The sequence below is a fragment of the Limanda limanda genome, chromosome 6 (genome assembly GCF_963576545.1).
Source record: "Limanda limanda chromosome 6, fLimLim1.1, whole genome shotgun sequence".
Lineage (NCBI taxonomy): Eukaryota > Metazoa > Chordata > Actinopteri > Pleuronectiformes > Pleuronectidae > Limanda > Limanda limanda.
The window spans coordinates 17,604,839-17,619,924 of NC_083641.1; the positions used below are offsets into that span (position 1 = coordinate 17,604,839).

General features: G+C 42.2%; 1 protein-coding gene across 1 annotated transcript in view; it reads left to right on the forward strand.

Annotated features, from left to right (window-relative positions):
* Positions 1-15,086, forward strand: part of dock10 (dedicator of cytokinesis 10) — a 61,585-nt gene that overhangs the window by 22,076 nt on the left and 24,423 nt on the right. The window contains exons 2-10 of the mRNA XM_061072480.1: positions 6,101-6,220; positions 9,058-9,147; positions 10,145-10,227; positions 11,579-11,651; positions 11,948-12,076; positions 12,320-12,454; positions 13,080-13,266; positions 14,177-14,262; positions 14,958-15,041. Of these exons, the coding sequence (XP_060928463.1) occupies positions 6,101-6,220; positions 9,058-9,147; positions 10,145-10,227; positions 11,579-11,651; positions 11,948-12,076; positions 12,320-12,454; positions 13,080-13,266; positions 14,177-14,262; positions 14,958-15,041 (987 nt within the window). The remainder of the gene's footprint in view (positions 1-6,100; positions 6,221-9,057; positions 9,148-10,144; positions 10,228-11,578; positions 11,652-11,947; positions 12,077-12,319; positions 12,455-13,079; positions 13,267-14,176; positions 14,263-14,957; positions 15,042-15,086) is intronic.

A 15,086-nucleotide genomic window follows, 5' to 3' on the forward strand; every position in this document is an offset into this window, starting at 1 on the left:
TTTCTCTCACTCCATAAACCTTCTGTCTCCCCTGGTGCTGCCTTTTCTGGTCTCTGTGGCCATCAAGAGCCATGATACTGGAAAGTCATGTAAACCTGCAGATTCTTACACCGTAGAATAAAAGCATCAGCGGATCCGTACAGGCCAGGGAATGTTTCAAACCAAGGCCTGTCACTTAAATTACGATATCGACTCATCGTATGATACATGGAGACGTCCACGATAATTTTTGCCACCCTCAATATGGCTTTTGTTAACTGTAGCAACCAGTGTTGGATCACATCAGGACAGAGTTCATTTATTTATGTCACACCCACAATAAGTCAACAATCCAATCACAATCACAATCTCAGACCACAGCCTTGTGTATTCTGAGCCACTATATGAAGGTGACCTGTAGGCAGCAGAGCAATGGGCGTAAGGGTCAGAGAGGATTGCCTGTTTTACCTACACCTAGTCTCTAAAGTCTGAGTTTAGAGGAAATCATCCGACCGACTTGACCATAGATTGGTACCTTGAGTACCCTGTACATATCATCTATAGTAACACTGTTGTATTGATCTATGACACGGACACTTCTCTTTCTGTTTCATTTTATGAGTTGTTGGTTTGAGAAGATCCACGGTAAAAACCCAGAGCCGGCTGTTTTTGTTGTGTTGGTCAGGTTCATCTTCACAGACAGTGATCCAATCTGTGTTTTACAGCTGTCCAGGTCAGATTTGTCAGTGTTAAGTTTGAAAGGTTTGGAGATATGCAGAACACTTGCATTCACATCTAGAAGCCCATGTCGGAAGTCAGGTTAATGTATAATGTGAGGATCAAGAGAGAAGTAGAGCAATGTGTCATCGGCATAAAAAAACACCAAGCTGCAGCGCGTAAACCGAAAACAGTTGTGGTTCAGGTATGGAACCCTGGGGAACTCCATAGGTCAACTGCTGCTTCGATAAACGTGATAGTCCTATTTCGAACATATGAATGGAACAACATTAAAACTTTACTTTCTTTCTACCAGCTGATCAAGATTTTCAACAAGAGTAATGGAAAATATAATTTGAGATTTGAAAGAACCACAAGTTCATTCATAACTTTGAAAAACTGTTTCTCCGGAGACTGTGGCTATGACTATGGCCGGCTCTAAAACCAGATTATGATGAAATGTGTCTGCAGTTCTTGTTCTTGCCGAGATAGTTTCTTTAGAAGTGGTTAAACGTTCTCCCATCAGAGAACATGTATGAGAATTGTCAATAATTTATAGTACATAAAGTAAAACTGTTAAAAAGAAAGGATTTTCTTTACATTTCTTAACTGCGGCAAACTGTCAAGACTGCAGACTTGTGATCTTAAAATGAATGCGTGAGTCTCACAGATGCTGCATGAATATTAGTCCCCTGGCTGTTATAAATGCATTCTACCCTCTTTACCTCCTTCCCTCACTCCGTCCTCTGCCCTTGACACCGGTCAGGGACAAATGTGAGTCTCTCTTTGGCCACAGTCTGTCCTCTTTGGTGTTGACCTCCTGAGCTGGATGATGTTTTTCCGGTTGGTCATTGACTTTAAATTCTTGTAAATCCACTTTAAAAACCAGGGCTGCTTATGGATAGAATGATATGATCTTTAAACAGCTGAATGGACAGACTCAAACACATTCATTAAGATAACATATTGAAAATTAGTGTGTGTTTTGGCACGAGAATTCGAGAAATGAGGCAGCTTCCTTTAGAAGTTTGAATCCCCATTCATCTCACTGTGGCTCTCCCAAGACCCTGTATCGCTCTAATGATGTAAAGCAGATGGCCTCTGTCTGCTTTCGTCTCCTCTCTGCTGTCTCAGCTTTCTCTGTCCTCCCCTCTCTTCTTTTTTGTCTTCTCTCTGTTATTGTCACACTTTCATCTCATCGCTCCAATAACAGGCAGGAAATCCTTTAAATCTGACACAGTCCAGCCTGTGTGCATGATCTGCGGAAGTCAAACCCAGTGATTTTCCTCCAACTTTGTCCTTCTTGTCTAACAACTTTAATCAGTTCCCAACTTAGATTAACTCTCCTCTTTTCTTTTATGACTAATTCAGGTCATCCTCCCCTCCCCTCCCCCTGTCTCACTCCCTCTGTTTACAGTTATGCTGGAAGAAAACCACGCTGCGAGCCACAAGTCTACTGCTCGAGCTGTAGTTTACCAACATCATCTCCCACCCTGCCTCACCCCTGCTAAGAGGGAGGGAGCAGGCGACTGGAGGAGATGTTTAACAGGGGGGGTAAACAAATGAGTGGGGTAGAGAAAGAGAGGGAATCAAAGGAAGAAGCAATCAAGGAGTGTGCCGCTGAGGATGTTTGATGAGACGAGGAGGCGACAGAGGAGGTGAAAAAGAGAGGGAGCAAAGGAGGGATGGAGCCAGCTGAGGCAGCTGGTGCAGAACAGGGGGAGGATGGAGGGAGTGCAAGAGGAAGAAGACGGGAAGTTGAGCTTCTGCTCATTGCTGCAGACGTTAAATAGACTTGAAGGAGTGCAGTGCTACAAGTGTAATTATGATTCACTGTTTCAGATGCAAAACATCAAAGTCGTATTAGCAGTTATTAAATCACGTCCATACGTCTCCATACATATCCTAAGCTCACAATTGTTCTTGTTTTTACCAAGTCTGAGTTTAAACATGTGTCCGATGACACTGTTTGTGTGTGTGTCTGGCTGTCTGCGTGTTGAGAGAGAGAGAGAGAGAGAGCGCTGCAAAGATTTTACACATCGAAGAAAAAGTATTGATTATTATGTGATAATTCATGTTGATATAGTGGCCACATATTATGTTGCGTCATCACCGTGGTGAGAATAAATCCATCCTGGTGGCTGGCTGCAGTACTCCAGGTTAGCAGATGGAACATGGGCCAAACTTAAAAAAGGCTTATAAAAAAAACGTTTTCCAAATATGGTCTGTGAGATTTTGTGTTATTCTTATCGCACTGATGCATGTTCAATTGTTCATGTTCCGGATATGTTTGGTTTTGACTCGCTGATGCGTCGTCCATCTCTATTTACAGTCTATGGTCCCTTTCACTCGCTGTGAGCAGTTTACTTCCTGCCAAAGAAGCAGTCCCTTTACGTAAACAACATGATCTTCATATCTTTTTCTTAAAGAATACAGGTGGAGTGACTTTTTAAAATGGAACAGTATAGCATTTTATATTATTTAATCCATCCATGCTGACAAAAGGTCAAATGGTGGCATATTTTATAATGTTTTAACAACAGTTCTCTATCAGTTTGTTGTATCATCAGAAGCTGTTCCCTCTTGTACAGGTCTCTGTTCTGCTATGAGGTTTAACGTGGGGAAGTGAGTGTTTGTGTGTCTACAGGCAGAATATGGTTTTAATGTTAGTCTGAATTAATATGTTCTCTTATGGCAGTGGGAAAAGGCATCAATGAATACATTTTGGGTGCTTTTATTGTGGAAAGGATTTTTTTGTTACATGTACATTGGCTTCCAGACAGTCTCCTGTAGGGAGGACAGTTTAGCTGCAGAATAAGAAGTCGATGGTGTGCTTGCTAATTTGTATGCTTGTTTGCTGTAGTTGAGAAGCTATTGCTAAAATTGGAGTGTGTGTTGCCTTAAAGGGAAAGCTATCAAACTGAAAGTCATAGAAAAGGCAGCCTAGTTGGTTGGTTTGTCATTTGCCGGGGATTTTGTCTCTCTCTCTCTCGTTCTCTTTCTGTTTCTGTGTGTGCGTGCGTGTGTGTGTGTGTGGTTATCATTGTGTGTTGGCCATCAAACGTCAACTTCCTCTACACACACGTGTGCTGACACAAACACATAACTCCCAGTCAGTGTCAGTTCTGCTTATGACAGAGCACATGCAAGACGATATGCGTTTTTATATAGTTCGCTTTTAATTTAACTTATTTCGTTATATTCTACCCTTGCGTCATCTATTCTGCCGGCAATGAGCTTCAGGAGCAAAATCACCTTCAGGAGGAAAATAAAGAGCAAACGAGTGCGATCAACTTTCAACCGGCTGAGTATTGTATGTATTTATATCTTTCTTTATGTTTGGGTTAGTTCTTATCCTGTGTCTCGTGTGAAGGGTCACATTGCTGTAGTTTACAATCAGTAACTTACCGCTTATCGTTCTTATCATAGTTCTGAGTATTTTATTCTTATCCCTGTGTGATCTGTGGGCATTTAAGTTTAATCAGTGTTGTGGCTTGTGATCTATTTCCTTCTCTTTTAAAGGTTTCTTACATTTCCTTTAGTCTGGCTGTGTGACGGGAAAAGAAATGAACAGTTTAAATTATGATTGAACATGGCAAAACGAAAGCTACATGACTGGTATCTATCATCTCGCGGGGGGGATGCCACTCATTCCCCTGAAAGCTTTACTCTGACGTCACATGGTTCAGATCAGAGTCACAACATCCCCAGGTCTGTTGATTTGCTCTGTTGCTTACGAGCTCGTGGTTGTTTATCTGGAAAGCACATTTTAAATAATTAGCCAGTAGTTATTAAGACTACAAGCTAATGGTCATTTCCATTATCGATTATCAGTTTGACTTGGCTGGGGTCTTTCTAGGTGGCGTTGGCATGTTTTCTCTGTGCCTGTGTGGGGTTTCTCTTGGTGCTCAGGCTTCCTCCCACAGTCCAGAGACATGCAGATTCATATTAGTTTAATTAGAGGGTTATAAGTAGACTGTGAGTTAGAATGGATGTTTCGATATATCATAAAACAGTTTAATCCTTCCCAGGCCCCATCCCTCCACCAAGTTTGTTTAAAATTGGTTTAGTAAGTTTTGCGACGTCCTGCCATGTTCTAGTACCCTGGCACTACCCCTCACCTGAATGTTCTGGACATTTCCCTTGTGAAAGCCTCTGACTCACACAATCTCCTGCAGTGTTCTTCATATGTGAACTGCAAACTTCTTTCTCTCTGTTTCCAAAGTTTGTGTCTGTAAACAGCTTAATTATTTCAGCAGGCCCTATCTCTGGAAAAGCCAGTAAATAATACTCATTGCCAGAAAAGACGCAAACCAAAAAAGAACTGGAAAGTACAACATTGGTCTCGATGGAGAATAAATCATTGTGATAGTACACATTTGCATGCCAACCTGTTGCACTATAGGAGTATATATTAACCGTATGGGTGGGGGAGCAGAGGGGCTTTTTGTCAGGGATGAGTACGGTATGAATCACCCACTGCTGGGTTAAACTCTTTCCTCCCCTGTGCTCTCTTGCTTGTTTGCCAAGAGGCCTGTTGTGACTGTTTAGGTATCTGTGGTGGGTGAGAGCCTGGGGCTGCGCTGCACACGTTTGAAACAAGACAGAGATCATTACTTCCTCTGCATTCCTGACCACAACCTGCTGTGGCTCTCGCTTTGCTGCCGTTGCTGCTCTGTTGATATCCTCTGAATGACAAGAGAGTGATCGCCTCTGTCTGTTAAACATGTGTAAAATGTCGGGCTTCTTCGGGATTAATTAACCAGTTATATAATCCTTCAGCCTTCTATAAGTCTTTCTGAGAACGAGAAATAAAGTGTGTAATGAATTGTTTTGACTTAAGAGCATCGTCATTTTACAACTTGTAGTTTGTTGTATTAGACTGTAAAAACGGATTGTATCGTTTGGTGTTTCAAGGCCTTACTTTAGTTGCAGTTTTATTTCCTCTGTGATTCTTTTTGGTCCCAATGATGTCATAGCACAACACAGGAAATGATCATGGCTAGTTTTTATAGTGTCTGTCATGACGACTTAATTCATTCTGTCCCATTACAGATACTATATGATATGAAACTAAAATTTATCTAAGAAGGAATGCGTGTCGGATGTGGATATTACCTAAATTTAAGTGCATATAACAACATGTTACTTTTTTAAGACTTTCATTTGGTACGTGTGTTAATGTTTTATTTAGCTAAATATCATTCAATGCTCTCTGCAATTTGACTAAGCATGCATAATAACCTTCAATGTGAGACACTTCATGATGTATCATACCACATCGTATCATATCTTATCGCATAGTACGGTATTGTATCATATCACACCACATTCAACCCTATTGAGGTCTAACACCCGGCCAAGCTAGTGGATTCTGATCAAGTGTCTCTGTTTCCCTTCGCAGCAGGAGAAGCCTAAGCTGATCGATCCTCTCGACTATGAGGCTGTCATCGCCGAACTCTGGGACGAGTTGAAGGAAGACCCTCTCAGAGACCTGCTTCTATTCCCTGACAATGATTTCTCGGTACGTGTCTGTGTGTGTGTGTGTGTGTGTGTGTGTGTGTGTGTGTGTGTGTGTGTGTGTGTGTGTGTGTGTGTGTGTGTCTGTCTGTGTGTGTGTGTGTGTGAGCGGGAGGAGTGGCCTGATGTTTCTTTGGGAAACACAGTTACTCAGTAGAGTGCATACCTCTGTTAATAGCCAACAGTCCCCTTAAATGTAATCAAGCTGCACCAAATGGCACACTCAGTTCACACACTACCACGTTTCAGTAAAGTTGGTTTGGTAGTTTTTGCATAAACGACAAACAGCAATGAAAACACGACCTCCTAACAAGAACATTCTCGGTCTATATAAGAGTTCTGTGTCTCGGTGTAGAGTGGAGTTTTTCTCATGGTTTTGGTGATATGGGGAATTTCCAGTAATTTGGAATCAAACATAATGACAAATACCTTGGTGCCGGCTGAATGCTTCCACCATACAGAGTCGAAAGTAGAGCAGTTTGCAAGTGTGCCCAGTAGATATACTGCACCAGAGGAGATCTACCTACCTTTGCTAATGGAAAGCCTTTTACTTATCAAACTCCTTTGACCATCATCAAATATTGATGGTTTGTATCAGACACATCTACTGTAGACATAATAAAAACCCAGTAGTCGATCTATTATTTAATGTCAAGAGCAAACTGCCTGCAGAGTGCGGAATTAAGGTCTAAAATACATCAAGTTGCGCCAGTTTTAAAATGTGTTTATAGTATAAATGCCACAGTTGTTAATTGGACAATGATATAATGTTTAAAATGCAATGTTTGCCTACACTCCAGCACTAATAATGCATGTTTAATATTCGGGTCTTTTCATTACAAACAACAGTTTATTCCGCCATGCTCGCTTTAGCTCTTTCTTCATCAGTACCTTCATTACAGCGCTAATGCCTTGTGCAGACGCTGATCCGCCGTACATTAAGATGGACTTCATTGGCTGCTTGTGGTAAAAAGATTAATTTGCTCGTGAACCTCAGAGTTGAAGCCGGACTATGTGACTCGGCTCTGGATACACAACAGTTTCCCCCCTGATTTTCTTTGTCTCTAAAGTCCATCTCCATAATTGTATGTGAAAGAAGCTTGGCAGAGTATTGCTAATGCACAAAAGGCATTTATTAGATCTGCTTGTTTGCCAGTTGGTAAGTGAGCTCCGTGTGTTATAGCCAGCTGACTTGGCTGGATGAATCACACTCCGTCTTTGTTCTTGCATAAACGTCTCCAGTGCTGACTTTATGTTTTATTCGGCTCCGGCACAATTTATCAATGTGCACCTTCAAGATTGAATGTTGATTTTCTGCACACTTCATATAATTCATTGCATGACTCATAGGTTACACTATTAGTTGTAGATTAGTCAACGCTGAATTATTAATCTTCCCTGCACTAAAGCTGGACAGAAAGAAATTCAAGAAGGAATAGATTAAAATTCCATCATTATACTGGAGAACATTTTATCAAGTTCACTCATGAACTGGTGAGGAATCCTGATAAGTAAAACCACTAACATCTGTCTACTGCCTCGGCTGATGGGAATCTCGTAAACTGAAGTATTAGACAAAGTGAAATGTTAAGGGATCACAAAAGTGTTTAAGATTTATCCTCTGTGGACCATGAACATCTGTGGTGGACCAACCAGCAGACTGACGCACTCATCCCTATTAGAGATAGTTATATAGATGGACTGTATTTATATCGTCCTTCTACAGTACAAGCCTCATTCACCCAATCACACACACACATTCATAAAGCGCTGCTATATGCTGCACTTCTTCTATCACACACTGTCAGTGCAGCCGTCAGGGGCAGTTTGGGGTTTGGAGGAGCCGGGTATTGAACCATTGACTCACTGGTTTGTGGATGACCTGCACATTTCAAATGTTACGTACTGGGGAGGTTAGGTAGATAAGGATTGAGTCAATCAATCAATCAAATTTTATTTGTATAGCCCATATTCACAAATCACAATTCGTCTCATAGGGCTTTAACATGGTGTGACATCCTCTGTCCTAAACCCTCAGCAAGAGTAAGGAAAAACTACAAAAAAAACCAAAACCTTTTAACAGGGTAAAAATACGTAGAAACCTCAGAGAGAGCCACATGTGAGGGATCCCTCTCCCAGGACGGTCAGAAGTGCAATGGATGTCAAGTGTAGGAAAACATCATCAAGATTAAAGTATTTTAGCAGCATTGATAGGGTAAACATTTTGAAGGATAACTTCAATACGGTATGTCAAGCAGTCCTGCTGCAATCATCAGTCTATGGTCAGCAACCAGCAGGATCATGATCCGCCATCCCAATCAGAGGCCACTTTAGTCCACAGTCATTGTCCACTGCCGCTTATTAGGATCCATCATTGGCTGCCGCCTCGGTCCTGGTCCACCGCCATCCGATGCCAACGCGACAAAGGATCCGCAATTCCCTCTACGATCAGCCCGCACGATATAGAATCCGCCATACTGGATCCAGCATTGCGACCTCTGATGCGCGATCCACAAATCGTAATCCATGGTACGGCCACAGAGGCCCTGGATCTGCGGGCGATAAAGCAAAGGGATTCCGGGGAAGGGGGATAGGGATGGAGAAGAGGAAGGAGAAGCTAGAAAGAGAAGCTCCGTGTGTCATGTGTCATAAATTCCCTCTGCGTCTTAGCGTCATCAGGGTTTTTTGCCTTGTAACCATACAATGATACAGGCCGAACAATGTCACATATATATATAGATAGATGAATAAGTTCATGGGAGCATTGAGTGATGTCAAAATATTCTCATCTTCTGATTTCCTGTCACGATAACAACCCCCTCAATGTTTTTGCCCCTGTAGGTTTCCACTGTGCCTCAGGAGAGACGCACGCTCAAGTCAACTGTTCCTGAGGGGGCGGAGCTACAGGCTGAATGTCTGCTGGTCAGACAGGTAAGGCTTGCATGTGAGTGTGTGTCTGTGCGTGTGTGTGAGTGTGGGGAGGTCTTAACTGAATCTGCTGTGGTTTTGAGTGTAAAAGCTTTCAGTTGCTGTCTGAGGTCTGTCAGTTTTGGCTGTTTCCAATAAAGGACATCCTGAAACCAGCTGGAGCGGTATCTCCACGCCTCTAAAGTTAACCAGATGTGTGCGCATGGCTTGATGTGTATTAGCCCGTGTGCGCATGTGCATCTGCGAGACCCATCAGGGTTCATGTCAGATCGACCAGCCTTAATGTCAAGGGCTCGGTGGAGAAATCATATCTGCGGAGACGGAAACTCCCCAGACGGTTCTGTCACAGCTCACTGGAGACTAGCTTTGGTGTGTGTGCGTGTGTCTGACTCCCTGTCCTGTGTGTCTCTGTGTGTGTCTGTGTGTCTTAGTGTGGTAGCTGATTACATGTTTGGTTTCTTTATAATTTGACATTGTTAACAAAAGATGAAGATCATTCTAAACAAATGGATTAAAGACAATAGCACATGACATTCAACAAGCAGTAAGACTAGAGGATGTGAAACTGTGTGTGTGTGTGTGTGCGTGTGTGTGTGGTGTGTGGTGTGTGTGTGCGTGTTTGTGTGTGTGGTGTGTGCGTGTGTGTGTGTGTTTGAGACAGAGAGAGACCAAACCTCCTCTACGTGCTCTGTTAAAGATCTGTTTCAGCCCCCAAGACAGACGAGATGTAGATGTAAAGGTATCTCCCTTAGCAGATTCCTTTGGGGCATATTCTTAATTCAGTCCCCTTTCATAATTTAAATAATCTAATGATAAATCCCAGTCTGCACATCAGTAGCTCAGCCTCAGGAGAGCTGATTTCTGAGGATACTTTCATTGTACTTCAGCTTCCCTCGCTGTCTGCTCACGTGTTTTAGCTGATCCGGGTCAGAGTTCCCTGTCATTTTCGAAAATGGATATATTTAATCATATCCTGCTTAATCTCCGTCCTCTCCTTTAGGCCTGTCAGTATTACAACTCTGAGCTAAATGTGGTCCAGTTCAAGTATGATGAATACGCCGGAGACTACCGCCTGCTGCCCAGGTAATCCCTTTGGCATTGTTCTGTTTCAACCATTAAACCCAGTTCTGTGCACAAGTCCTGAATGTAATGTACCGTTTTGTACACTTTGGGTTGTTCTGTCAGAAGGAAACAAGGATTTTGGAGATTTTTCACCGCCAAGTGATTGTTCTTTTTGCGTCTGCATCCATTAGCGTCCAAAACATTTAACCGCTACTTGGTTAGAGTTTCACATGAATGAGGTTTCAAAAGTCTGAGACGAAGTTATAAATCTTGAGATATAACAGAAACATTATTGGGTTGAATCCTTTGTTGCATATCCCACCTTGTCTCTCCTCCCCTTGTTTCCTTTAAGCTTCTTCACAAGTAACTTATTCATCCAATAAGGCAAACATGAGCCAAGAATTATCAGTAATAATATACATTTGTTAAACTGATGGGGCAGGTCATTAGCAACAGAAAGAAGTTCCCTCCTTCCTTTTTTCAGATGTCACTCATCCATTCAGATATCCATCTACTCCTCCATTTAAATCAGTCCATCAGTCAGTCAACCAGAGTTTTGTCAGTCCCACTGAGACTGACCCACAACAGCCCTGCAGTTACTGCTCTCAACCACAGGAATGTCCCTTCTGTGTCCCCTGGGTTGCCACTGTATTCTTCTAGTCAGTTCACATGACCTTTTGAAAAGTCTCCCAGGATGAACTATTAAAGTGAGATGCGTCTTAAACACACGTTAGGGCACAATAATGCAAAAACATTGTTCCATAAATGTCTCACATCCTTTGTCTTTTTGAAATTGTGGGAAACCCACAGTATTTATTATTAGATTTAATTATTATATTGTTTGTTTGATGAGCTGTGAAGTTCCGCAAACACAAATGTATGATCAGTGATTCAAAGAGCATGTTGAAGTGAAGCGATGGTGCCACAGGAATTTAAAACATTTGTGATTTGAGTGGACGAATATCCTTCTGTTGAAGGCCACTATTAGCACCCCCCGCCCCCTTCCCCCTTTAGTAGCCAGCCCACGATTAACAGAAGTTTTCTAAGCACAGTTCCCTTGAAGAGACTTTTATTTTTTTCATGCAGCTTTTTTACGGCAGTGCGACTTTTAGCCGAGTGCAGCCTGGCTGTCTGCAGCTCCCAGCGAACACACAAAGACATTTCCTCCCATGGCTCACACACAAAGACAAGTCAGCCTGTGAAATTAGTGGAGCGAGATCGAGCGAGGACGACCTATTGTCCCCTCCCGACAGGACGATGTAGCACAGGCAGCCGTCCACAATCATTTACTTCAATCAAATGGTCCATTAATTGAAATTTCATCATCACAGAGCCACATTTTCTAAGTTGATCTTTCTCCGATCTTTTGTAGGAAACTGTACAAAGCAGAGAAGCTGCCGTCTCATTCTTTTGAGATTGACTATGAGGATGTGGACAAGGATGAGGTTAGTAATGGTCGACCTATTGAGAAATGCTTTTTCCACTGAATGCATTACATGCTGCGTACGTCCGGACCTTCATGTTTAAATCCATTTATCGCAGCCTTAAAGCTGTTAAAATATACTTTGCAAGTGCAGTTAGCTCATTACAAGTCACAGGGACATTGTTTATGAAGATAATTTCACTGACAAATAGCCATCTTGATATAGAACAAGTCTAGAGGATCCTTTTCTTTATTGATCACTGGCTTCTGTGTCAGGGGGATGAGTTGAAGACTAATGTATCCTAACTGTGTTTGCAGGATACCACTTCCCTGTCCTCGTCCAAAGGAGGAGGAGGTTGCGGAGGAGGAGGGATCGGTGTGTTTCGGTCAGGCTGGCTCTACAAAGGGAACTTTAACAGCACCGTCAACAACAGCATTACTGTTCGGGTGAGAAGATGTCAGATGCTTTTCATGCACTCGAGCACTGTTTCTGTCCGGCTTTTTCACCCTTTCACTCATATTTTCCCGTTGGTTCACCTGAAATGTTTTACCTCATTCTCTGACCTGGTGGTTTGAACTTGAATTGTAATATATCTGTACATACACATACTTTTAAATAAATAAGTAAAAATGATTTGTCTCCTACGACATCGTGCATACGCCTGGTTAATTTAATTTCTCTCTGTGCAGTCATTCAAGAGGAGGTTCTTCCAGCTCACGCAGCTGACGGACAACTCCTACATCATGAACTTCTACAAAGATGAAAAGATTTCAAAGGAACCCAAAGGCTGCATCTTCCTTGACTCGTGCACTGGTGTGGTACAGGTGGGTTTGAAAGCATGTCACGTAAATGCAATAACTGCAATAACTAATTTAGAACATCTACTATATCAAACAGTATATTGGAAATAAATCTATTTATATTTATATTATATTCAGATTTAAAAAAGAGAAAACTGCCTAATTTAATAGAAGCTTTTGTTTGCAAAGTAGAAACTTCCCATTGACATATAACTTTAACTGAGCAAGTCATTATCTTTTAAGTGGAAAGTAAGATTTTAGCCTTGTTGTGTTTTCGAATTGTTTGCCATGACTGAGTGATGTTCCTCTGGCAAATCCCTTTAACACTGTCGAATAAATCCATCTTTCCATTCAAAGGAGGAGGAAACAAACTGTTAAGGCTTTTTCAAAACTACATACAACATCCTGTTTATGAGTACCCACAGCCCTGGCAGATGAAAACAACTGCTTATCCTCCCCCATATGTCTCTGTGAAAAAGGTCAATTTTAAAAAGGCGGTTACTTGTTCCCAAACTAAGCTAAGCAAGGCTACATTTATTTTTCAGTATCTTCATGTGTTAAAAGGAAAAAAACAGTAATATTTTCCAAAAACCAAGCCAAGCTCTTGTTATTGTTGTATAACCACATTATCCTCTGCTTCCCAATAAAGAATAACCGTCTGAGGAAACACGCCTTTGAGCTGAAGATGAACGAGGTTACGTACTTTGTGCTGGCCGCAGAGAGCGAGCAGGATATGGAGGAGTGGATCAGCACGTTGACTCGCATCTTACAGATCAGCCCCCACGACGGGCCGGCTCCAGACCGCAAGAGCCTGGACCTCACTGACCATCGGCAGGGTGAGATCAGCTCTTATTTTTGTATTTAGGAGTAAAGTTTTGCACACGATGGAGGGGATGGAATAATAATTGGAAAGGGCAAAGTGGATGGAAGCGCAGACGGTCATTTAGAGGAGAGAGGGAGCATCATTCCAACACATATAAATCTCAGTGTCCTTAAGAGAGGAATGATTTTTATAGTCAGCAAAAAATGTCACCTTTCCCTCTCTGTTTGACCTCGTCTGAGTGAATAATATCTGCCGTCTAACGGGGAAGTTCGGCCGGGTGAGGCTCAGTCCGTAACGTCAATGCCAGGAAATAGAGTCTGACACCAAACAGCGACTCCACCTTGATTTAAAGCTTCATACCTTGTCATTAAAAACTTAATATGGAAGCAGAATTCATAAAAGTCATCCTTATACGCCAGCTCTATGAGAGGGTTTGGCATGGGGCCACAGGCTGTGACTTAACACACACTGACCGAGCATTGAGAGCCGGCCCGGTGATGTAATAGCTTCAGCTGTCACTGCTCTGTGGTGTGTTAGCGAGCCTCTAAATCAGGCTCGGAGCGTGTGGTGACCCACCATTAATGACCCACCATTAATGACCCATTCTTTTCAGAATGGCCTTTGGGGAGAACTGCTTCTGGCACATGAAGGTTACATTTCTGCAGTAGCTTGTCTGCCTTATTATCCATAAATACCACAAATGGAGTTATATTTGATTCTGAGATGTTTATATGTCGACTGTATCTACTTAGATCGTATTCAGTGCACTTCTGCACCTATTTAATAAAATATTATATGGCTTTTAACCCATGGGGGGGAAGGGACTGCTTAGATAAACTTTAGCATCCACTCAGTGATGGCAGTGATCTCTCACGAGGAGGAGTCACTCTCTGGAGTCCTGATCATGTTTGTTTTCTTTCCAGACGTGTTCGACCTGTCGCTGAGTGACTGCTGTTTGCAGGAGAACGAGGACGCTACGGAGAACGGCATCAATCCAGAGCTCGCAAAGGTCGGCTACACTGACAACTCTCCTTTTCAAACACTTCTGTATGACTCAGCTGCTGCTGGCTACAGTCAATGTGATGGTATTTAAATTAGATTAAAGTCGATGCATTTACAGCATACTGCAACTGTGAGTGTTGTTTTAAAGGTAGCCTTTGGAATTTTTGACTGAGTGACTTTTTTCAGTCAGTTCGGTTTAAAGGGGATGACACCCCCCCTCATCCCCCTACGAATCACCTACTGCTCACGCAGCATGTTCATGATGTGATACACATTCCTGCTGATGTTTTCACTCTTGCGTTAATTAACAATTGACGATGGTAACTTCCCAAGCAATGCTTCAGCAAAACACAAGAAAAAAATCAGTCAGCGCAAACATGGACGTAAACATTGCCAGTTCCCAGGTATTCAAAGTCGGCTTTGCAAATATTTAATGAGGACGGAAAATGTGTTTCTCCTGTTTTTATCGGCCTCGGGGATGCACACAATGCATTTCGGTGAGAAACACTGAACGTAAACATAAAACTCCACATGCTACCTTCAACTTCCAAACCATTAGAACAAACTAAAAACATAAACTTTAATACGTGTGAAAGCCAGAACAAACAGGAAAAAACATTTTGTTATTTTATTATCATCATGACTGATAATAAGGTTTTCACTGACTGTCTTGTGTTTGTCTTGCCATCTGCCTCGTCCCAGTATATCTCAGAGACAGATGAAGGAATCCGCTCTGCCAGAAGAGAGGAGCGGCTGAATCTGTTCTCTCTTGACCCTGACACTCCTGTACGTATGGAGTCTACTCAAAACTTGACATCATGTATTGTTGTA